Here is a 23777-nt window from a genome sequence, read left to right as displayed (position 1 = left end):
GGAGAAAAACATTTGCATTTGCTTGTTTTCAAGTGTGACAAGTGTGATTCTAAAACTGTATATTTCAGTGGTAATCAGACGCTGAGTAATTGTGATGCTTCCCTGGAGAGGGATACTGGCTGATGAGATCAAAAACTTCCAATGATTGCAGCAGCTGTTTCAGAGTTGAATCACAGCTTCACTGGAATCACCGTACTTAGATAAATAGCAGTGAACACCAAACTGATTAGATATAGCTATTAAGCCTGCCTGGTAGAGATACTTTACTCCTCCTCATGTAAATATTACTCAGAAAATCATCCTCCCAAATTTTTCCAGGCAGGAATATCAAGCTATATCCTGGGACCACACTGGAAATCACCGTTTTAAAGTCAATTTATGTTTTATAAAAAAAAACAAAAAAAAAACGCCTGACCAAACCAAGCTGCATTGAGTATTCTGGACGTCACAGCGGAGTATAAAACAAACTCACCACTTCTGTGTTTGTGATTTTGGCCAGCAGGTCTGTCAGACTGTCGCCCCACTGTGACTGGTCGGGTGAATCCAGCTGTAGGCCGCAGATCGCCGCCCCCACACTTCCTGTGGCGATCATGGAAGGAGGGTACATGACGAATTTGAAATCTGTTAGAGGAAGAAACACTTCAGTGAGTATCTGGTCTCTTCGAAGCTATTGTTTTTTAAATTATATAATATCCCATCTGGTAAGGGATGACATCACATTTACTGTTGTCTGAAAGTCAGGGGCTCAAATCTTACGCTCAGTTTATCAACTCCAATGACCGAAACAGTTGATTTACCACAGGATGCTGTATTCAGCTGGTGAGGTTTCTGAATTGCACTGTTCAATTCAGATGCTCCACAAAAGGGGTACAGATACGTCCCTCCCAGAGACAATATGATTTGGTAATCTAGCAGTCAGCTAATAAATAATCCTTCTATTGCGCTGGGTCTGAACGCAGCGCTCACTAATGACCAGAGGCCTGGATAATGAGGGTTCACTTGGCTTGTAAAGGAGCTGAAAAGCAACCACCCCCACCCGCTCCCCACCCCACCCCCGTCCCCCTTTCCCCCAGCCCGGCCCCTTTTCTTCCATCTCCTGAGTAAATCGTGTGCTCGCTGAAAAAAGCCCCATAGCGCTTGGAAAGGGAGGAATAAAGAGGCTCAGTGCCTCTGCCAATGCTCACTGCTGTAGGTCCTTTTTCCACGTGTGGTCACAGGCGTGCGTCTCAAAGACCAATAACCTTGTTAGCTCCCCTCACTGTCATTCATAATGCAAATGAGACAGCTTGTGAACGGGCCAGAAGCCCGAAAAGGCAAGGCGACTGGCATAGAGGGAGAGAGAGAGAGAGAGTGAGAGAGAGAGAGAGCAAGGGAGACGGACAGAGAGGGAGAGAGAGGGAGAGAGAGAGAGAGTTCTTCTCTTCACAAACAGAGACACACACACAAATACACATACACACTCACACTCACTCACTCCTTTCTCTATTCTCTCTTTATGTCTTGCTCAACTTCTACCTTTCTTTTTTGGACAACACATGGCCTCCTTAGATGGGGCCAGTGAATGGCACACATGCCCCAGTCTTTGTTGCTACAACAGGCAGCGGTTTGCATTGGCGGCCCTCCTATCTTTTAGCATATTAATAGAGTGGCGGGCCTGCGAGAAGGAAGGCAGAAGAGTGTGACTCCATTGTCCAGAGTCATCACCTCATTTCACCCAATTGAGAGACACAGCATCCATCCCCTCTCTGCTGATACCAATTCAGTCAGACAGGCTGGACAAAGAGTAGCTAGAGGGGGGGTGGGGGGGTGGACGGGGGGGGGAGATGAAGAAGGAGGGATGGATGGTATGGCGACAAGGCAACAAGGAGAAAAAAGGGGAAGGTGGTGGGCGTGGTGGGGAGAGGAGAGGGGGTAGACAACACCGCTCTGCTGCACATCGCTCTCAAGTCTGTGTCCAGACCCTTGTGAGGTTTTGGAAGAAGAAAAGAGTCGCCCTCCAGCGACCCTCGCCACCCCCTTCCTCCCCCCACAAGTATGCCTCTGTTCCTGGGCCACCTATGGGCTGGAGGAGTGGGCAGTGGGGGCATAGAAACAGCCTGCGCATTAACATATTGCCATATTCAATTGCAAAGCAAACTGCGTGCGATGGCTCTGAAGGAGATTTTTCTTCCTTCTTTTTTTTTTTTTTTATCCGGAATCAAAGAGGTAGGCCCTTTGATAGCTGTAAAGGCAGCCCCTCACTGCCTTTTTAACATGCACAGCCAGGCGCTTTCTCATCTTGTGGGCTCAGTGTTGACAAATAAATGAACTTATTATACACCCCTGTGTTAGCCGCTGGGCCTCTGCCAAGGGGCGATTTATTAAAGGCTACCTCGAGCCAAGAGGAAAGAGCACACAAAGCCCCTCGGCATTACATCACTGCTGTAAGAGCGCAGCTTTCTATAGAGGGGAAAAAGGACAAAGGCATACACGGATTTACTGTACGTGTGCAGTGAGCGCAGAGTGACAGGCGAGGAGGCAGACACCTCAGAGACACAGACAGGGAACAATGCACCGATGCGTGCATGCCTTAACACACATAGACGCAGACGCACGGACAGAGAGACCGACACACACACACCGACACACACACACACACACACACACACACAGCACAGACTTAGGTTTGTGGGAGAGCTGAGTGGCGGGCAGTGGGCAGCAAGCTGATTTTTCGCACTCAAGACAAGACAGGTCTGTAGCAGAACAAGGACGCGCGCGTGCAGCCGATGCGGGCTGACACTCCGGCCTGGTGGCTGCTGCGTGTGGGGGGAAGAATGGCCGTATTTTAGGAGGCCCTCATTGATATTCATGTTGAGGATAAACAGTGTATGTAGCTGAGTGGGGACGCCTGCGATGGAAAGCTCCCTGTGAGCAGCGGCTGGCTGGCCTGGCCTGCACGCCTCTCACCCCCTTCAATGGCCCTTTCTCCTCCCTACGCCCCCTCTCCTCCATTCCTCCGTGTTTCTACCCCCTGAAACTTCATCCTCAGGCCTCTGGTCACACAGTCTGCTGCCCTACATGGCCCACTCCTCCTGGGTGGCTGCGATGCACAGTATGCACATTAAACTTGTAAATTAATTAAAGTTGGAAAGTTGAACAACAGCCAAAAAAGAAAGAAGAAAAAAAAAACCCAAACGCTCTCTTGCTCACTCTCTCTTTCCAGTGCTATAAATCAGGGTCTTGTATTCTATACATGTAGAGCTTATTGACTTTGTTTATTAAAGGGGTAGCGTTACGAGGACCCAGGCCTGTTGACTGATTAAGGTCAAACACAAACATCATTTTGGGATTGGCATGACAGTATGTTTCACCACTAATGGAGTAGGGCCTGGTAGTCAAAACAAGGTTTGTAGAGAGCTACTCAGACGGTACACCTAGCGTAGCTCCTTGAGAGGCACAAACAACAACTTCACAACTGGGGCTAAGGAGTTATTCCACACATGACACAGGGAGGAATCCCTGATTGAGAAAACAATAATTTGATATTGCTATCTGTCATATCCCATTCGACTTCTCGTTCCGGACGGTCACTCTGGAGACAAACAAACAACAAAACTTGGGAGAGTTTGAGTCACGCAGTGTGCTGAAATTGAGATTTCACCTCATTTGCCAGAAAGCAGGATTCTTCCTTAATTGTAGCATCCTGTGACAACTTTCTTCAGTCTTGCACCATCATCTCCACTATCACAGCTGCAGCCTAGAGGCTCGGGCAACGGCAGCATAGAGGAGCGTACAGGTTTGGACCGGATCCAGTGAGGGGAGCATAGAAGTCCACTTTTCTCCAAATTGGAAGAGCATGAATTGGTAATTTTGTTATTTATGTCCTGTTGGAATACTCATCTCGCTCTGTACGCATCCATGGCAAACTTTAATCTCTCTCTCTCTCTCTCTCTGTCTGTCTCTCTCTCTCTCTCTGTTGTTGTCTTCTTGGACAGAATTCAGGGCTGATATGATTTGAATAAACAGCTCAGGAGGAGTAGTTGAAGCCTCTTTACCCAGAAAGACCAGCTGCGCTTGCAGAGGGAAAGGAATGGAACGAAAGAAAGAGAGAGAGAGAAAGAGAAAGAGAAAAGAGAGAGAGAGACAGAGAGAGAGAGAGAGAGAGAGAGGCTCTGGTGTCATGAGAACAACATTCAGGTCAAACTACGGAGCCTCCGTACCCCAGTGAGCTGCCACTAACATTTGCTTTACTTCAAACCACAAATGTTAGTCTTTGTGGTTAACATGACCTCAGAGGTAAACTTCCAAGCATAAAAAAAGATTCTGATTTCTGAAGCTTTGCAGGGACAACTGCAACATCCGAACCATAAATTTCTTTCTTTCTCTCTCTCTGGCCTTTCTGGTGTGACTCAGCTGGCCACAGTATTTATAGTGTGGTGCTGATTACACCAGTGAGGTGAGGAGGGGAGCTCAGGACATGCCACTCGATGATTCACTCTGTGTATCACATTCCTGGGCGCATACTGTCAGGAAACTTCCTCCTGCTTCAGCCGTGGACGAGACGGCCAGACCGGACATGATTCCCAACATCAGTGGAGCGTGTGGAGCGAGACGATAATTTGTTGGAGGAGGTGGCTAATTTGTTGGGGTTCTGACTCATCAAACATGAAGGAGTTTTTAGTGTAAACAAACACAAGTAAAGACCATCTCATTGACCACATCTGAGATGAATCATTCTTCTCTAGAATGGGTTGGGCCTGGAGGGGATTCTTCATACAACAGCAACTTGGAAAGGAAGCTGGGAGGTGCATTCCAGCCAGCCTCAGGACCGCTAAGTCTTCACAGCTAAAAGGAGAGCGGGCTTATGGATCATTTTAGAATGTTTGGTCGGTCCTCCGTTGCATAAAAAATAAACAGGCATGTTTCAATTTGCCTACTTCTCTTCCTGTATGGGCAATAGGCCTCTGGGATTCAGGTACACAGCTTGGAGAGCTGGGATCTTGAAAGGCAAACTCGCAAAATCTGTCAGGGTGTAACGGCTTTGGAATGCTTGATTGGTCCTTTGTGCATATATTCATTGCTTTGAAATAAAATTGAAATACTTTGGGTGAATTTTATCCCCATCCTCCTGTGTTCCAGCACTTCTGTCCACGCAGAATCTTGATTTGCTCTCATGTCTTGTAGCAGATCGACATGATGTCCTCCAGGACAATTGACTCTCTCTTGGACAACACTTTGTTGGCCATGTTCCAGGCTTTCCTTTTGACCAACTCCTATGACCATTGTCACCATTCCATGCATACCATTACAGCAAGAGCTATTGGAGTCGGTATAAAAAAACGACACCATAATCCCTGCCAATATGGCGAGAAGACGGAGCTCAATAACAGCAGCAGACAGGTTGGGGTGCATCTGTCTGCCCCATGCACCCCCTCCATTCTCCCACTTTACCTCAATTGAATAAGAATAGAAGAGGAAACTAGGAGTGCTTGGTGTCTGTGTGTAGGAATGGAGGTTCATAATCTCCCTTAATGAGCTTGTTTCTGGGCTATTATCCGGCGGTCTGCCTGAGGGAAACGCTGGTGTTTCCTATCAAGTGGCCCTGCAGCGCTGACCCTCGCATGGCTCTGCATATGAAATGTAGGGGCCAGGCCTTTTGTCTCCTTTCTCCCAGCCTCTAGCTGAGCCCCCGAGCCATTTGCATAGTCCTGAATGGGCCAGCCAATGTTATTAATTAATACAGAGCCAGCCTGCGCCACCTGACAAAATCCCACCGAGTGGCCCGAACGGAACTGTTTCATCAAAAGAGAGGAGCCATTAGAAATGAGAGGCCTTTTTCTCCACTTTCTCCTCGTCTCTCTCTCTTTCTTGTTCCCTCGAAAACAGAAAGCCCCGGTTTTTATGCACGTTTTCTTTTTCAATATAGGGGTAGCAGCGGTGGGAGTGGTGCTGGGTTGAATGTGATTGTATGAAATAGGAAGGCCACAGGTGACCTGTTGTCAACTGTCTTGCAAATGTAAATCCTCCTGAGAGATCTCCTCCTCCTCCTCCTCCTCCTGCTCCGGCTTTACCTTCTCAGCTCTGCTCAGAGGACGTCTCAAGGAGGATTCTCACCAGATAACCCGAGATTTACGGCTGGGAACGTTCCACAAATGGGGTTTCGAATTCCCAGAGATCTTCAGATGCACCAAATTGTTGACTCACTCTCGCTCTCTCCACTCTCTTTCTCTATCTTGCCCTTGCTCTCTGTTTGCCTGGATACAAGTCTGAGGAGAGCATACACAGATAAATGGCCTGTTGCTAATCCAGAGCTATCTCCAGAAAGCCTCTCCTAAAACACAAAATGTCAGGAGGACGACTCCAGGAGGCTCGTAAATTTATTTCCACTGCCTCATTGAAGCAATTAAGGACAAAGTGCATGCTGAGTCTTTCACAATGTTGCTTTGGGAATAGGTCCGATCACTGACACGCTGTCATTCCTCACATTAATCCATTGGCACAAAATAGGGGGTGAGAGAGAGAGAGAGAGAGGAGGAAGAAAAGAGACATTTCTATGAATATTTTTTCACCGTGACGTGTGCTGTTCCACTTGGAAACCATGAACCTATTCTCACCCTATAATATCCATTGCACAATCAGTACAGGGGATTCCATCACTTTATGTTTTAAATACCTGTCACCCTCCCTTGTACCTATTCATCTAGCTATACACACACTCCTTTAAATGATCTCAGCACAAGCAGTTGTTTCCCATGAGGGGGTGTAGTCAGCATTCCTGTTTGTGGCCAGTAATGTGTAGAGAACGGAGCTGGTTGTGGTGGTGGGGGGGGAAGAGGAGGGTTGTCGCTTGGAAAATGGGAAAGAAAGGAGTGCCATCCTAGGGAGAGCCACCAGGTCAACCAGCCCGCTGCTGGAGGTCTGGAGCCGTGCGGATCTCCCTTCCAAGGTGTCGGGAATAGGGTGAAGTTTCCCCGAGATATGGATCTGGGTTGAATTGAGCAATCTCCCCCACAAATGTGAAGATTAGGACTGGTGGAGGTGCGACCCTCTTGCTGCTCCCCCTGCCTCCTTTTGTAGCTTTGAACCTGGCGTTGGAGGTGCCACAAACAGGAGGAACCTGCCCCACAGAGACTCCCAACTATGGGAAAGTTATCATGCCCTCCAGCGGTAGGGCGGGGAGGCGTGAGAAGAAAGGGGGGCGGGAGAGGGGGGGAAGGAAGGCGGGTGGGGAAAGAGATATGAAAACATGACATGCCTCAGAATTTTGGCAGGGCAAAAACAATACACTCCTCCGGCTCCCTCAAACTCCCCTTTCCCCTCTTGCGTCTCCTCCGCCTCCTCGTTCTCTCCGCGTCTTCGGATCATGTTAGCGGCTCCCCGTCCCTCCCGTGACTCGCTGGATGTTTGATCTTGCGGGAACAATTCACCTCGAGAGCAGAGAGACAATGGGCTGCCTGCCTCCGCCCCTGTCCGTTCCTCTCCTCGACCCCGCGCGACATGGGAATGCCCCTCAACCAGGCAGGCTCTCCTTTGAAGTGTTACTGGATGCTCTGGAAGCCACTGATACGCCTCTAAAACACGACCACATACCAGCCCGGGAGAAGACAGATGATGGACGTTAGATCTGAGAGTCTAATGCCGAGATGTCTTCCGTGACACATGTTTTTCTAAGGCCGAATATTTTCACATGGAGGTAATGCGTCTCACTTAAGTTACAGCGCGCCATGACTGGCCCACGACGCGCCTCTGAACGGAGTTGTTCCCGCATGTCACTGTTATTCAGAGAAGAGGTTTTGATTTGGTGCTGAAAGAAGAAGGTGCAGATGAGGATATTTTGCAACACACGCAACTATGTTGACGCAAGCCATTATCGCCTGGTTTGACTTGGCAGCTGATCCATGATTACTGCCACTTGCAAAACTAACACCAAAAAAAGGGAAAGATATGATATCAGGATGATATCGCACTTTTGGATCAATTTTCCAAATGACACCTAGTCAAAACAGAGACATTTCTTCTTTGTTGCATCATGTTTCACTGCGTTACGGTGAAAAATCAGTTAGGAAGTTTATGACATAATTTCCTAAACATCGTGTGACATCGCCTCTCGTTGCGTCCTACCTGTGGCGCAGAGGGCAATGAAGGTCTGGACATGTTTGCGTATAAGTGCTAGCTTATCCTCGGGTAGAGGCAGCTTCCTCACGATGTGCTCGATGAAGTCGTTGGGAGTGACCGCCGCCAGGTTCCACTTCAACTTCCCCAACACCACCAGCTCCCATTCCTAGTGAGAGAGACAGAGAGAGAGCGAGAGGGAGAGAGACAGATCGAGAGTCAGAGATAACTGAAATTGAGAAAAACTAAGACAATGAATAGGTGAGAAAAAGTGAGAGCACCAATGTGTATTGTAAGTTTACACTTGACTACAACACACTCCCTTGCAGTTGTGCAGCCAGTTACACAACACTGCAGCGCAGAGTGTGTGAGTGCCTCTGTGGGCCCCTGGCCCTGGCCCTGTACAGCGCTGAGGGCGGGGAGGTAGAGCAGAGACAGATTGTTATTACGTTAGTCTCTGCTTGGCCGGGCTTGGGACAGAGAAACAACAGCAGCGCCACCAACCCAGGTGACCTCACAACACTGCCTCCCTCCCTGTCTGTCTGGCATCTGGGGACTTTCCTAAAGAGGCCCACCAGAGGTTCTACTGTGTGTGTGTGTACGCGCGTGTGTGTGATGAGGAAGGATAGTAAGACTAGCGCTGTTAGGCATGATGCAGAAAATGGCAATGAATTGGTCATATGTTTCACCTTTTCTCATCTATCATGTCATGTTATTTGTGACACAGTTTGAACACTAAACACTGTATATTTTATATATGATACAGATGACTCTATTATCAAAGTTATTACTATTTCATAAGCAAAGTTTTAAGAAAACTAAAAAAAAGAAATTCTATAATTTGCCTTTATATCATTGTGTAAGAGGGGTGTCACTTTTCAAATAATGGAGAACTTATTTTCTACCAAAACCCTTCCCCTGTATGTTGCAATATGTTATAAGATTATTTTCTTCCTTTCATCTTGTGATGATAAGAACACTGTGCAAGTTTTGCTGCCAACTCTGTTAAAGCCCTTGGGTGCTTATCAATAAATTCAACGTTGTCTACAGTAAATAAACCCTCTTTGCCCATGCTATGCTAGGCCTATATAATATTACCCAAATGCCAAGTGCCAGATAATGCTAAAGCAACGCCAAGAGTTCATTTTACATAATTTACTGCATGGCGTCTGGCACACAGAAAACACAACCTTGGGCAGTGTTTGACGTGAAAATCATTAAGGGAAAGGCTTTGAATTGAACATTACTCAACACCTTTCCTCGCTATAAAAGGCAGATCCACCAGAATCAACTGCTCAGAGCTTCGCAATCCATTTTAATGTGGATCTCTGGGCAGTGTGTGATGGCACAAGCTATAGCGTAGCTCAGAAGTGTGTGTGTATGTATGTATGTGTGGGTGGGCGGGGGGACACAAGGTGTGGCGTCCTCTTTGAGCGTATTGTTGCTTTCGCTTCCTAGAGGAGGAGGTGATTAACGGAAGAGTTGGTGACTAATTTGGGAAGAATTACGTGGTTTGGTTGAGGACTGTTTGGTCGAAGACTGTAGCCTTGTGACTGGGACCTATGATGCTGCTGATTTTCCCCTTCAGAGAGAGAGGACCACATGGACTCAGTCATGAGACAATCCAACATGGCTGCCATTAACCCCACTCCCAGGCTGCATTTGTCTAATCAAAGTGGCCTTTTTCAGCCTGGCAACCTTTCCTTGGTCTCACTGATGCCAGAGACAAGACACAAGGGAACAAAGGGTTTTCAGTAAGGCCATATGCCCACAATTTCTCATATTTGAGGAAAAGAAATCTCTTCTAAATGAAAGGTGAAATGCATTTTCTTCCTCTGGAGTAGGAACTTGTATGGAAAGTTTTAAACAATATTTCTTTGTGATATGCAATACAGGTAAGACAGATGGCTCTCTCCACTGAAAAATGTTATGTCAGTGCTAAATATCAACTAATATCAATCAGTGATTTGATCATATGCAGTCATTCGCGCTCAGCAGAGGCCGCCGAGCGTGACCCATCTCCTGTTTCAACATGGCTGCCCCCTGCTCCATCAGCAGACGGAAGGCTACAGCGAGAGCTGTGACAGCCTTGCAACACTATAGCTCTGTGCTGACAGGGTGGCACGCAGGCACCCACTTCCTTCTGCTAGCTAGAGCCTTCCTCCGGTCACACCTTCTTTGTAACATTTGCGGTTCCCTTTACAAGAAGTTGTTACCAAAGATGAGGACAAAAAAAACGATCACATGCCCTGAGCAGCTGATCTCTGTTTCCTGTATCTGCATGTCAGCCAAAATACTGCCTTATACAGAAAGGCTGAGCGGAGGCCTCAGCAAGCCAGTTCAAGGACTGAGAGCTTCACAATGAACATGAAGGTAGGACAGACTCAGTTTTCCTGCACTAATTACTGTTTTAGACCGGTCCACCCAAGGCTAATCTGCCATTACCCCAAAACAACAACAGCACTGTAATGCACTTTCCATTTACCGGTCAAACCTACAGTATCTACAGTCGTATTAAAACTGTCACAGCTGATTGTAAAAGCCTTCACTGAAGAGAGGGCATTTAAGTCTGTCGCTTGTTTTCACTAGAACGTCTCAGCTGCACGATCACAATCAGATCCACCTATATTCACCAGGTACAATACGTCTTACATGTGCACACACAGGATACATTCAGCCGACATGCCGTTTCCAAGCCGCTTGCATGTTTATGATTCACAAGCAGCAATAGGCTACATTCCAGAAAATTCTCCGAAACCCAAAAAAAAAAAAAAAAAAGCCAAGAGCAGATCGGCAGCAACATGAATACACTGTAGCAATCAGCTGCGCGGGCAGCGCCGCCAGTCAGGCAGGGAGGCAGGCCTAGAACCATCAGCCACGTCTGAATCATAATATGTGGCCTCTTTCACAACATGGGTGGGATTGGCTGTTGTTTACTGAGGAATGTTTTTCCCACAGAGCAGTGGGGAAATACTTATCTGATGTGAAACTGAGTTAATTAATTGGCCTACGCTGGTGAAGGCAGCTGGCATTATCAGGCCAACCGGGCCTTATCAACAGCCTGAATAGGACACAGAGGGATGGCAGATTTGTCCAGAAATGTCATACATTGCTGTTAATACTCCATGACTATATCCCAGCTGTATCAATCATGTTCATTATTTTGACTATAGGCTACATTCATACTCTGAAAATGTCTGAGGGATAAACAGAAATAGTACTATATGACGTAATGTGACAATGTATGCATGGTTATCTTTGGATGAAAGCTACTGTAAAAGGCAAACTTGAATTTCTCTCTCTCTCTCTGTGTCTCTCTCTCTCTCTGACAGGAACAGAATCAAAACTTTGGCTGGAGTTCAAGCTGACCTCGTTGCTCTGTGCAAATATCTGCCACTAGATGGCGATGCAGACCATTACACATACTGTAAAGCCCAGAGGGTCTTTTACAGTAAAGAGGGAGAGAGAGAGAGAGTCCTTGTGGGACAATACACTCTGGGGCTTTCGTTTTCCATGCACCTTTGATGACGGCGCAGTCCAAAGTGAGGGATGGGACGACAGTTTGAGTGAAATGAATACAGGCTGTATTTCACTGTGATGGTCTGATGTGTGAATGATTAAAATGAGCATATTTTGAGTGAACAAATGCCCCAAACAAATGAAATAAAGCCATGTGTTCCCAAAGTTGAACCTGCTGTAGGAAGATGCCAAAATAAGGCACGCAGCCATGCTTTGTCCTATACAGTGTGTGACCACAGCATGAATCCGCAGAGATGCCACTGTGAATTTTGAGAATAGTGTTGAACCAACTGTTGCTTACCAGCAGCTCTTGTGGTCTGATGGAGTTATCTGTGTAGATGCAGAGCTTCTCTGCAGTTAATGGACGAGTCTCTTTCAATTTGGATGCAAGAAACATGCACACTGCTCCCAGCAGCTGCAGGTGACACTTTTTGGTGGGTGCCACGGCTAAAAACCTGTCTAAGTAGTTCATGGCCAAGGGAAAAACTTCTTCCTCGCACTTCTGCTCCTCACAAACCTGCAGAAAGAGACAGCAGACAATGCAACAAGGTTCAGCATTTGGAATCAATAACCCACTCCTCAGTGGCCTGATTTATTTCCCAGCACTTGAAATGTATATAAAACTTTTATGAAATAACGAAACAGAAGAGTAATCACATAAAGAGCACATATAAATTCAATGACACACATAGTTGGGGCCTGGCCAAGAATTTGAGCCCAACCCTAATCGGTTGCGACATCATAAATTAATTCGAAATAGATTATTTTACAAAGTTTGAAAAAGGTCTCAGGCACATACTGTCAATAGAGTCGCATTCCTGCAGTTCATTCACTAAGAAATGAATTCAAGTCACAATCACCCGAGCCAAAAAAACACCCGGACAGCACAGCACACGGAAACACACTTTTTTTCATTCGTCATATTTTCATAAAATAATTAAAAATATAAATAAATTGTCTACGCCGATTTTCTTCGCATCATAATGTTCACGGACGCCTTCCACATCATACCCGACAATTCATATCCAAATCTATGCACGGTAAATATGAATAAAATGTCAAATTAAAACACCAGTAGCAAGAGGTTGGTTGGGAGTGCGTCACCGCCGAGCCGATATATTTATTTCAAAAATTAATTAAAAATCTGCTCTGGGTCGGACCCCGGCGATCTTTACATGATAATAAAGCTCAAAGGGTCGGGATTGTTTTCAGACCGATGTTGACCAAAAATATTTGACCAAGTGTCAAAAATCGAACATAATTCCAGAGCGAGGCAGTGCGACGGGGGGAAGACCGGAGGGACAGATAAGGCCCTCGCCCCTTCCGACATTTAAAATATATCTGTAAAATGTTCGCAACGTCTTTCACAGTCATTTCTATATTCGGTGTACAACCCAGACCCTCCTCTGTCATTTCCAATAGGTTTTAGCCGCTGTTATTGCGTTTGTGACACTGTAAAGTCGTCTGGAAAAGCACAAGCGCTCCTGTAAAAACCAACATGGCGATAGAACGGCGCAGGGCAGCATTGCATTGGGGAGTGCATACGTGTGCATGGAAATATTCAGGCTATCTAAAATAATAACATTAAAAAATCCACGGGGCAGCTTTGACGGACCCCGAGTGTGGCAGACAAAAGAAATTCTCCGCTGTCACAGCTATCACGACGTGTGATTTCTGAAACCGATGTCGTTCATGCCTGGACTCAAAAAAAATTATACACAGAAATTACAGAAAACGACACATTTGGTTATTATGGGGAATAGCCGGTCGGTAATGCGAGCTACAAGCCTTATCTACGCTCGCAAAAATTGCAAACAGCGCTCAGTGAAAGAGTCATGAAACAAATCGGGAGTCTTTAAAGTCGAGCACGGAAATAATAAGGCTTGTCAGCACTCGGCGTTTCGGTACGAACCTCCAACATCCAAGTGGCGACCATCCTCCTCATAAACGGCTGAATATCTTTCTGGACGATCTTGAAATAGGAATATTGGGGCAGAAACCTCTCCTCTATGGTCAACAAGCTCTGTAGGACTCTGTCATCGCACAGGAGGTTCGGATCGGGACGAGCTCGTATGATGGTGTCCATTTCGAGGCAGAGCAGCTCCATGGTGCTGGTGGCTTCACTTGTGTAAAAAAGTGGGGTTTCTCTCTTGGAAACGCGATAACAGTGTTGTAGAGCAAAAATGCAAAGGGATAGAAAGGAAAGTCTTTTGGAGGCATAAAAAGTGAGACTGCAGGGGCTCCCTAAGAGTAGTCCTGCCTCTCCTTGTTGAGAACTTTTTCCTCTCTCCCCACAGTGCGCCTCTACTTTCATCCGCCTGGCCAGATCAGCCGCATTTCAAGCCTGCGCAACTGACGCAATTCACTTCATTACCTCTAGACCAGACGCAACACGCTGCAGTCCCTGTCCCTCTTTCTCCTCTCCTGACATGCAAGACAACTTTTTATCACACTCGTAACATTTCGACATCTACAAGGCTGCAGATGTGACTTGCACACATTCACAAGACCAGACTGACAACGCAATGCAGTGAAAAGTGGAGGATAAACCCACTTGAATTCAAGTTTAGCCACATGTTTATTATAGATAATAAGAGAGTTTACCCACTGTTTTAGGCTGGCATAAATCTTTATAATGTAAATTCATAGGATATATCAAAGAGCTATCAAACTCATAGCCTATAAGTTAGTCTGTAAGAGAATAAGGTAGCCTATGTTAAGAGTAAAAAATATAATTGATATTTATTTATGGTGGTTATTTTCCTTATGATGATCACCGACTGGAGATGATATAGTTTGCACACCTTTTTATTTACCTACGTTAACAGCCAACAAATGAATGAGTGTCTTATTTATTGTGTTATATAGGCTACTAATATGCATATTTCTAAGCCTTATAGAAGCCAGTGTGTCTTGCTGGTGCAGCAAAGTGCCCCCTTGTGAGTGCAATTTGAATAATATCGGCTATGATTAGAAACAAACTTACAAAAGTCACTAATTCATATTGATTTACTTAAGCCAACGTGTCTGCCAACTTTTTCAAATGCACTCCATGAACCTCAGCGCCGAGCATGACGCATGTATGGATGTAGCCTATGTATGACCATGCACGTATAAACACGCAAGTACAGGGACACACGCATGCGCGCGGACACAAACACACACACACACACACACACACACACACACACACACACACACACACACACACACTATCTTTTATAGCAGCCACAAACGCTTGTGGTTTGTGATAGCTTTCTAGGAAATTTGATGCAGCGCTGAAGTTTTTGCACACTCTTCTGTTATAGATAACACTAAGTTGAGAGTCATGGGTTTTGCTCACCCCAAATAATACAAACTATGGTAATGAAGGCTAATAATCCATATTTAGCCCACATGATGTAATTATTTTACAGACAAAGACAAGCAGGTGGAACCGATGCTGAGAATATAGATTATAAAACCGATAGGCTAATTGAAAAATGACTGCCAAACGCTATTTAGAAAGTAACCTACAGTCACAAAGAGAATCTGGTGGATAAATATGCTAATTCCCCCGCCTATTCTTAGTCAACTTCAAAGCCCTAGCCGTGAATGAAATGAGACTTCAATGCATGAGGGAAAGGCTGGGCACAGTAAGTCCTCAGCGCTGTAAAGTTGTTAATTTCCATCAGAAGCCTGTGTGGCAATGCTTATGGTAGCAACACTTGTGAGAAAAGTGGGGGAAATGTCTCTTTAAAGTTTTTTTTTTTTCCTCAGTCTAAATTGTTTCCTCCTCCTTGTGTCACTATTTGCATAGCCAATAGTTCCTCAGCGCTCGACCGAGGCTGTGCGATTGTTACTGGGCAGACTTCTTCTCTATACCTTCCTCTCTCTCCTCTCCTCCACTGCTGTGGTCATTCATCAGTCTCACCTCCAGACGGATGTTATTGCTCCTTATGGGCTATTTAAAAACACACATCAGAGCGCCTTCAGTTGCATCACGCAGGCATGGAGTTGAATGAATTCCTATTTGTGCCACTTTGGGCAGAATATAGGCTCCGGCTGTAAAACATGTCCATCTTAAGTTATTTTAGTCGCACACTCAAGTCTTAAAATCTAACTTAACTTACAACAAGTGGAAAATCACGTTAAAGGGGTGAGATAATTCCACTTGCTTCCAAAGCACTTTCAATTGTCCCAGTAATTTTTCTAGAAACAAGTGCCAGCATCTTGAAATATGGCGGAATGAGGCAGACCACTGCACTCTGTAGCAGGAACATGACACCTGAGTCAAGAACATTCCTGAAAAGTTGATTTCCAGTGGAAGAAAGCGAAATTATCTCAACCCCACTGGCAGATGCGTTCCTTTGTTTAAAGAAAATTAAGTTTTCTAGACTCAACACTGGGATTACATGACTCGTTAAAATGGATATTTTCGCAGTATAACATAATCAATAGTCCAGTAAGATGCGTAAAATGTACAACAAAAAAAACAAATAATTAATTGACACTAATGAATTGTGTTGTTTCTTATTCTGATAAACCAGACTATTTCACCAGGTTCAAAAAAAGGCAAAACGAATGAAATGTGCCTAAGTGGGGTGCTGTGGTGGAGGCAGGTGCTCCACACCTCCACCCGTCCCGTCCCGTCCAGCAGCAGGATGAACTGTCTCCACCTCACCAGAGGATGCGCAATTACGCATGTCAGATCCACTGCTGCTGTGTCTATGTGCTTTTGTGCTTTACCATCTGGGATATAAATACATGCTGTAGAATTCAGTAAACTAAAAAACAAACAAAAAAAACCCAGCCCATAGAGCAGCTCGATTCATTTATTCATTCTCCTGCACAGACTGTTTAAACAGCCGGTTGCAGCTCATATCACCATCATCACCAAGAGACCACGCGCTGCACACATGTCCATCTCCACAAATCCACAAGTTATTTCATACATTTCAATACAGTTTCACCTGTTTGGAGAATTTCCTTGAATCAAGAGAGAACACCTTGAAGTGAGGCGGATCACTCCACTGATGTGAAGATAATCTTTATGTGACTCAAGAAAACTCTTTAAATACGTTTGGTTGCATTGGAAACAAGTGAAACCATCTCACCCCCCCTGGCAGATTGTTTCACTTGTTTTAATAATAACAGCATTTCAAGGCTCAACACTGGATTAAAAACGTAGACGGCTACGCTTTTTTTGCAGTGTGCTGTCTCTCTGACGCCACCAGCGGCTCCTGCGTGTGAGATGAGAGGCAGCGACACATTATTTCCCCGGAAGCATTCAATTATCATATCAGAAACCCAGAAAGCGGAACACGCCCGATAGGCTGTAAACGTTAAAGGGCTACGGCGCCTTGCTCAATGGCTTCCTGGGAATGCGAATATTCAATAAAAACTCAACTTTTAAAAGTTCAATCAGACTCCTGCGCTGCACACTGCAAGAAATAACCGTCTGAACAAACCACTTCATCAAGTCTCGAGTCTTGAAATCCTGTTTTTATTAAAACAAATTAAAAAAATCTGCCAAAGAGAGTGAGATAATTCCACTTGTTTCCGATGGAGATCAACTAGTTTCAAAGATTTGCTTGAATCAAGTGCCATGTTCTCTGCCTCATTCTGCCTTATTTCAAAATATTGACGCTTGTTTCTGGAAAATAACAAAAAATACATTGAATCTAAGTGGAATTATTCACCTCCACTGGCAAAATTTCTCACTTTATGTAACAAAGTTATGATTTTAAGACAGGAATATTAAGCTGAATGGCTTTTTAAGATGGCCACTTTTTGCAGCGCTGGGTGAATTGAGTCATCCCCACACCTTTCAGCGTTTAAAACAGCGTTCCAGCGAACAGAAGCATGCAGACAACACCCCGGTATGACTGGTGATGAGAGAGACGTTTTTTTTGGTCTTTTACCGACATCAAAATGTCCCTCCTAAGGCAGAAGAAAAGAGTCGGAGGGGAAATTATACAAAGGCTTGTGTCGAGGCAGAGGCAGTTGTGAAATGACAGCAGGGCTTGTTCTACTGCGTCTTTTCTGTCTTTGTAGGCAAACCAGACAAAACAGGGCGACACATTGAAAAGCTCTGCCTTCCAAATCATGTTTTTAAGCTTTATGTTCATTCATTATTTTCTATGAATTTATCAGACACCTCACAGACTCAAGAACTTGCCTTCTAACACTGTAAAATAGAAGGAACGTTTGATATCTTTTATTTTTATTACCAAAGCAATTCACGAATAATGCATTTTTATCACACATTTTTGGACATATTAAATGTTAAAATCTATACACAAAAATAGCAGTGTTCATGTCAGTTTTTTTTCCTGGATTTGCAATTATATATCCATCAACCTACACGTGAAACTAACATGGGAAATAAAAGGTTATAGGGATTTTGTTATTACAGAGCTTTTCCACATTGTAGCTAAACTGGTTTACTGCCTTAAATAGATAAGATCTCTGCAAGCATGTGAGAGAAAAATACTTCAAACACAATCTAAAAACTGCAGTACACCTGCAGCAGCAGGTCAGCAACTGCCATGCAGGAAATACACCTCTTCACAGAAAAACAAATTATATTGCTGGTGTGCTATTATAATACACAGCATGATCTCACACTTCATCATATTTCTTTTAAGCAACCAAGTAAGCAGAAGTATCAAATAAATTTCATTTAACTAACAAACAAACATTAGTGGATTTATGTTACAAGGTGGGAAATTCCACCTGTGTCTGCTCAGTTTGAATTATGTATTTATCTCTTGTGTATCTATCTTTTTACAGCTGACACACAGTTATCTTCACTTTTATTATGTTTCATCTTCAGAATAATTTTTGCAAGATTTTTGAGAACAGTATTGACTTTCCAGCTGTAATAGTTTGCTGCAGAATAGCCGAAGAACCGGCTGATTTACTGAAATGAATTAAAAGATTTAATTATTTGTAACATAACGACATCGATGAAGTTAAACATTTCATTCTTAAAATTAACATGCGCTCATTTCTTAATTTTCTGGATAACAAACTTGCTCGATTTCCATTCTGTTTGCATTCTATGAACATATAACACTTATTAGGCTATTGAAATGACTGTTCCAATACAGTACATGTTGGGCAATGTGCAGACAAGGTGGAAATCAGGGGAGGAGAGACAAATTTTGAGTGATAATCATAACAAATTTTAGCCCAATAAAATAGTTGAATATATAGATGTACAACCCCAAGAACACAGGTGTACAAGCTATATAACAAAAAGGTAAAGCAAGAGTGCAATTTATTCCAACTGACAAGCAGCAAGTCACACATCTGTCACAGCCTTGACAAGCTCAGCATCCGCATCCTCCTCCTTATATGGATCAACAAAGACTCTGAGGATTCATCTGATTCCCTGTTGGTCACTAAACATCTCAGGTAGCTGCCAGCCATGCAGGTAAATAAAGAACAAGAGGAACATACAGGAGTCTGGACACTCAGAAACAAGAGCAGAGCAACATGAAACCACAGCAACACGCTGTAACCCTGCTTTTATTGAACTTAGCTATAATAACCTACGCAACAACACATGTAATTTTCATTTTAATACATAAAACAATAGGTTTCTTTGCACAAACCAATGAAGAAAATGTATATGCATCCAATTTCATCTTGGGGAGGCATCGTACGATGGCTGCCGCTTAATCCTAATTTAATTCAGATCAAAACACCACCCATATATGCATATCATTTGCTTATCATGCACACACTTTCCCCCTTTTGCCGTGTTTTTCTGTGGTTGAATAACTGCAGATGTGTGCGCAAAACAACAACAATACGGAGAAAACTTGCTCATCCATGAAACAACAGCAGATTTCATGCAAAGCTTCACTGGCAAAAACCTCTCTCCAACTGAATAGTTTGAAACATGACAAACAGTTTATTGCTAATGTGTAGACATTTACAGACAATTGCTCTTGTGGTATCATATAATGCTCCAGCGCCTTCTGCCGCATCTCACTGAGCCATGAAACACCGAGTGCAAGTGCTTCTGTGTTCGGGTAGTTAAACACAGAATCAGGTGTTACGTTTTCCCTCGGCTGAATTTTCAAATGGTTACAAACTGTTTTTTAATGTACTCAGAATCTAAATCACAAAGCATCCTCAATGTATTTAAACCCAGTTATGTAAATGATAGACTGGCAGAACCACTGGAAAAACAGCCAAACATCAGTTTTGATACAGTTGGATCAATTCTGTCTCTCAGGATATTGCTTGGATAAGATCATTTATTTAAACACTGTGGTTTAGTCTTCACATCCAGGGTGGAGACTGGTCCTTCAGCTCAACAACAAAAAAAAACAAAAAAAACAGAGCAACAATCAAGCCATCAAGTCATGCAAACACAGGAGAACCCTCTTGTACCTGAGCTTGGCCACCAGTGAGACACACCCACGCCCACGGCCACACACACACACACACACACATACACACACACACAAAGAATCAGAAGCCATTCACACCAATGCCGAACTGACTTCAGAAAAGGGTCAGCTCATGATCAAGTAACCAGCTTCGTCTGCACATCTGCACACTTTTTTAGCTTCACCTTAAAAAATAAGAGGCAACTATCTGCTCAACAATCCACTCTCCATAAAACAAATGCCACTTTCCCCCAAATCAGCATGGATGAAGCTGCACTTTTGAACTGCCTGCACCGTCATCATCTCTCCACGCTGATATGATGTGGGTGTTTCCAGCATCGCGAAGCTTGTCCCTGACATCTCCACTAACCACCTGTGGGATTTCTCTGAATCCCCATCCATGACTGATGTTACAACAATGCAGCTTTGGCACTGACCACTCACTCTGCAGACCTCCCTCAGACTCCCTTAGAAATTCTTTATGCAAAGATGTCCTCCCGAATTCTTTTAAACATGCCCTTATCTCATTAACTGAAAAAAAACCAAACCCTCCAAACCCAAGAAAGACAAGGGGGAGCAAAACGTAAAGAACAAAGTCTTAATTGTTGTCTGTTTGACGTCTTTGGGACAAGATGTTGACTGTATGATAGGATGGATGTCTGGGAGAGGAGAAAGCCCCCTCTGTTGAAGAGGGGTCTTGCTGAGGTAGATGCCCCTGACAGCCTCTGTTTATAATGCATCCACTGAGGGCATGACGACGCATTAGTGTGAAAAGGCACTGAGCTGCAGCAAACACTACAATCTGTATTATGTGTGTGACACATACCTGTTTTATCTCTCATTAACTTAGTGAATAACACTTTCTTATTTACAGCATTAGCCCGGCAGAAGAGGTGTTGCAGGCAGAGAAACACATACACACACTCTCACTCACACACCTGCCTACCATAGTTATGTGCTGTTGGCCAATGAGCAGCTGCACAGGAGCAGTGGGGGGTTCAGTGCCTTGCTCAAAAGCACCATGCAATACAAAAGCTACTGATGGAAGTGTTTCTTGTTCACTCCCCCTGCCCAGATTTTCCTACTCTGAGGATTTGAACCAGCAAAGCTCCAGTCCATCCCCACCTCCACTTCTATTAGCACGGACACAGCAGTTTAAATTCGACAGGGACGTACAACCTTGACATTATTGTATATGTGGGCTTTGCGACAGTGTTGCATTGCTCTGCAGGTGCAACCGACCATGGGAAAAGTGATATTGAAAATCACAGAGAGATGACTAACTTGTTGCATTCTGTTCTTGGCTGTCACAAAAACAAAAATTCCAAACCTCGAACTACAGTAGCATTTCTTTCCTTGGGTTTTTCACAAAGACGGTGGCCCAGTCCTTTCAAACAGAATCGGCCCCTGAAGAGAGTTGAAAACGCAAAGTGAAAGCATCATTAATAATGAAAAGCGGCCTTATAGTAACGTCCCGATCGATCACAGAGGCCGGCGACAGCTCGCTGAGAGACGGATGAGTCTCTCCACAGAGCGAGTGTTGTGGAAGCTGCGTCAGTCGGACAATGAGGACGTCTGGTAGCTACGGCCAAACCTTGAGCTAACACAAGAAACAACCGTCTGGTATTCATTTACCTTTCCTCTACCCCTCCACCCCATTCCTTCATCCCTCCCTGCCTCCCTGCCTCCATCCCTCCCCTCTTTTGCATGCTTGACCCTGTCTTTTGAACTCCACCAACAACCTTTCATGCGCTCATCAGAGGTGGGTTTTGAGCACCGCCTGCTAAGTAATGTCAATATTTCCTTGCCCTAACAGAGGATAAACTGCTTTGTTGAAATGTTCTTTTTTTTGTTTCTCACACTGTTTTTTTCAACATGACAACAGCAACACTGAAGGCAGCCCGTTTCTAAAGAGAGCAGTGCGGAGCGGCTCAGCTGCTGCTGCTCTGTCTCTTCCCCTCCAGCTCCTCCAGGATTTTCCCATGTTCATATCACTAGCCCTTGAGTTTGTCACTCACGCAACAGCTGCTTGCTGATACCACACCACAGCCCCAGCCTATTGCTCTCCCTTCTTTCACTACGCACGCCGAGAACAAAGGCATTGTTAGCCCGACTGGGTCCTTGGTGCAGAATGCAAGGACTTCTGGGGGCAGGTCTTGTACCGCAAGACAAGAACTACATTTTTTGCACAAAAAAGACCTCCAGATTGTCTGAAAATTGTGTCTGTTGGTCCTTAGGGAGGATCAACATCCTGAGGACTTCCACCTGGGACCACAACAAGCCCAGACTAAAACATGCTGGGCTTGAGGTCAAACAGATCTCATGGCTGTGGCTTATCAATAAAGCTAACTGGGAGGATCAAGCCCATGAAACTGGCGTAGGAATAATACCGTCAGAAACAAATAAACAAATCTCATCACAAATAACTTACTATGATGGTCAGTATAGCTATGCAAAGGGATAAGGGATGATACTAGTGACATTTTTGCACTGTGCACAGTGATCGAGCTGTTGGCACTTGCCACAGAATAACAAAATCAACTTTAGTTGAAGTCATTCATGCAAATCTTGTTTAATCTATGATTCACATACCGCTCCCAATAAGGAACAAAAGAAAACCCGCCTATTTAAATTGAGTTCGTCAAACAGATGGAGAGGTTTGCAAACATGAAAAAGTTAACCATATACTTACCAAAATACCCCAAACTTGATATTTATTCAAACTCACCACTAACATTTCAACAAATCTTAGGGATTATTGTTATTCTTCTAATAATACATTTCCAACATATCTAACAGCTGAACACATAGCAGCCCTCACATACAGTACATGCATGCACTAAATGCACTGTAGTGCCACCGCTGCCCTGGTTTCCCTATCTCTCCTGCAGATGGTAACAGATGGTATATAGGGTGCTAAAGCATAGAGGGCAGAGATGAGAACAAGATTACTTAAACAATTATACACTACTTCCCTCCTGCTCCAACTGCATCAGGTGCTCGCTCATCTGCTGTCACTAATAATAACAGCGGGTGCTCCGCTTTGGGAAGAAGAGCTTAATAAAGCGATCACACACGTGTCAGTGGGGAGAGAAGATACCAACGCAGATGTAGCAAAAGAGAGCAGACACACGGCACCTGATCTTTTTGACCTAATCAGAATCATGCAGACATAAATGAATAATAAACACTGAAATAGACAGACAGGGAGACAGATATGCACTCATACATTACTCACAGACACACACGCGCACACACACACACACACACACACACACACACACACACACACACGGTATCTGATCTTCTTACTGATCAGTGATAGAGACAAATGAGAGGGGCCCACCAGAGTGGCTCCCCTGCCAGACGTGCAGCTAGAACTGCCCTCTGCTTCATTACAGCACCGCACATGAATGTACACCGTCCTCCCCACCATTTCAGATCAGGCTGCAATAATCTGATCCTTTTGGGAAACTGAGGTGTCGGACTGTAATTTATAGGCCATATCTTTCAAGTCTTTCCCTCGGCCCCGCCGGTGGCGTCAGCCCTGAGCCACTGTGTGTGTTTAACGGCTACATGTGTCGCTCCCTATCTCGCTCTCTGAGTGGCACAAAGGTAAAGGGAAGCTTAACAGCCTGGGAAAAAGTTGAACAGTGTGAAATTACCTTGATCCAAAGATTCCTGCCGCATACCAGCCCAATGAACCCATAACAGAGCAGGCACTCACTCAGAGAGCCCTGCCTGCAGGGAACAGCTGAGACATTACAGAGAGAGAGAGAG

The 23777-nt window shown here is 44.7% G+C and overlaps 1 protein-coding gene across 3 annotated transcripts in view; it reads right to left on the bottom strand.

The window, feature by feature from the left end:
* The window catches only part of LOC139664913 (G1/S-specific cyclin-D2-like), a 29631-nt gene extending 10198 nt beyond the window's left edge, over positions 1–19433 (bottom strand). Inside the window, exons 1-5 of one of the 3 annotated variants that reach the window (XM_071543910.1) lie at positions 19422–19433; positions 13523–13711; positions 11912–12127; positions 8101–8260; positions 473–621 (exon numbers count right to left, since the gene is read on the bottom strand). In XM_071543910.1, coding sequence (XP_071400011.1) covers positions 473–621; positions 8101–8260; positions 11912–12127; positions 13523–13711; positions 19422–19433 — 726 coding nt within the window. Of the gene's footprint in view, positions 1–472; positions 622–8100; positions 8261–11911; positions 12128–13522; positions 13920–19421 lie in introns of those variants that run through there. The other 2 variants (XM_071543909.1, XM_071543911.1) reach the window with 2 other exon arrangements.
* Positions 19434–23777: the final 4344 nt, after the last annotated feature.

This window comes from Centroberyx affinis, unplaced genomic scaffold (assembly GCF_046629955.1).
Source record: "Centroberyx affinis isolate AG114_WGS23_722 - 3 ecotype Tasmania unplaced genomic scaffold, CSIRO-AGI_Caff_v1 ptg004400l_1, whole genome shotgun sequence".
Taxonomy (NCBI): domain Eukaryota; kingdom Metazoa; phylum Chordata; class Actinopteri; order Beryciformes; family Berycidae; genus Centroberyx; species Centroberyx affinis.
The sequence above is the reverse complement of the archived record's forward strand: the minus strand, read 5'-3'. Positions and strand labels throughout refer to the sequence as shown.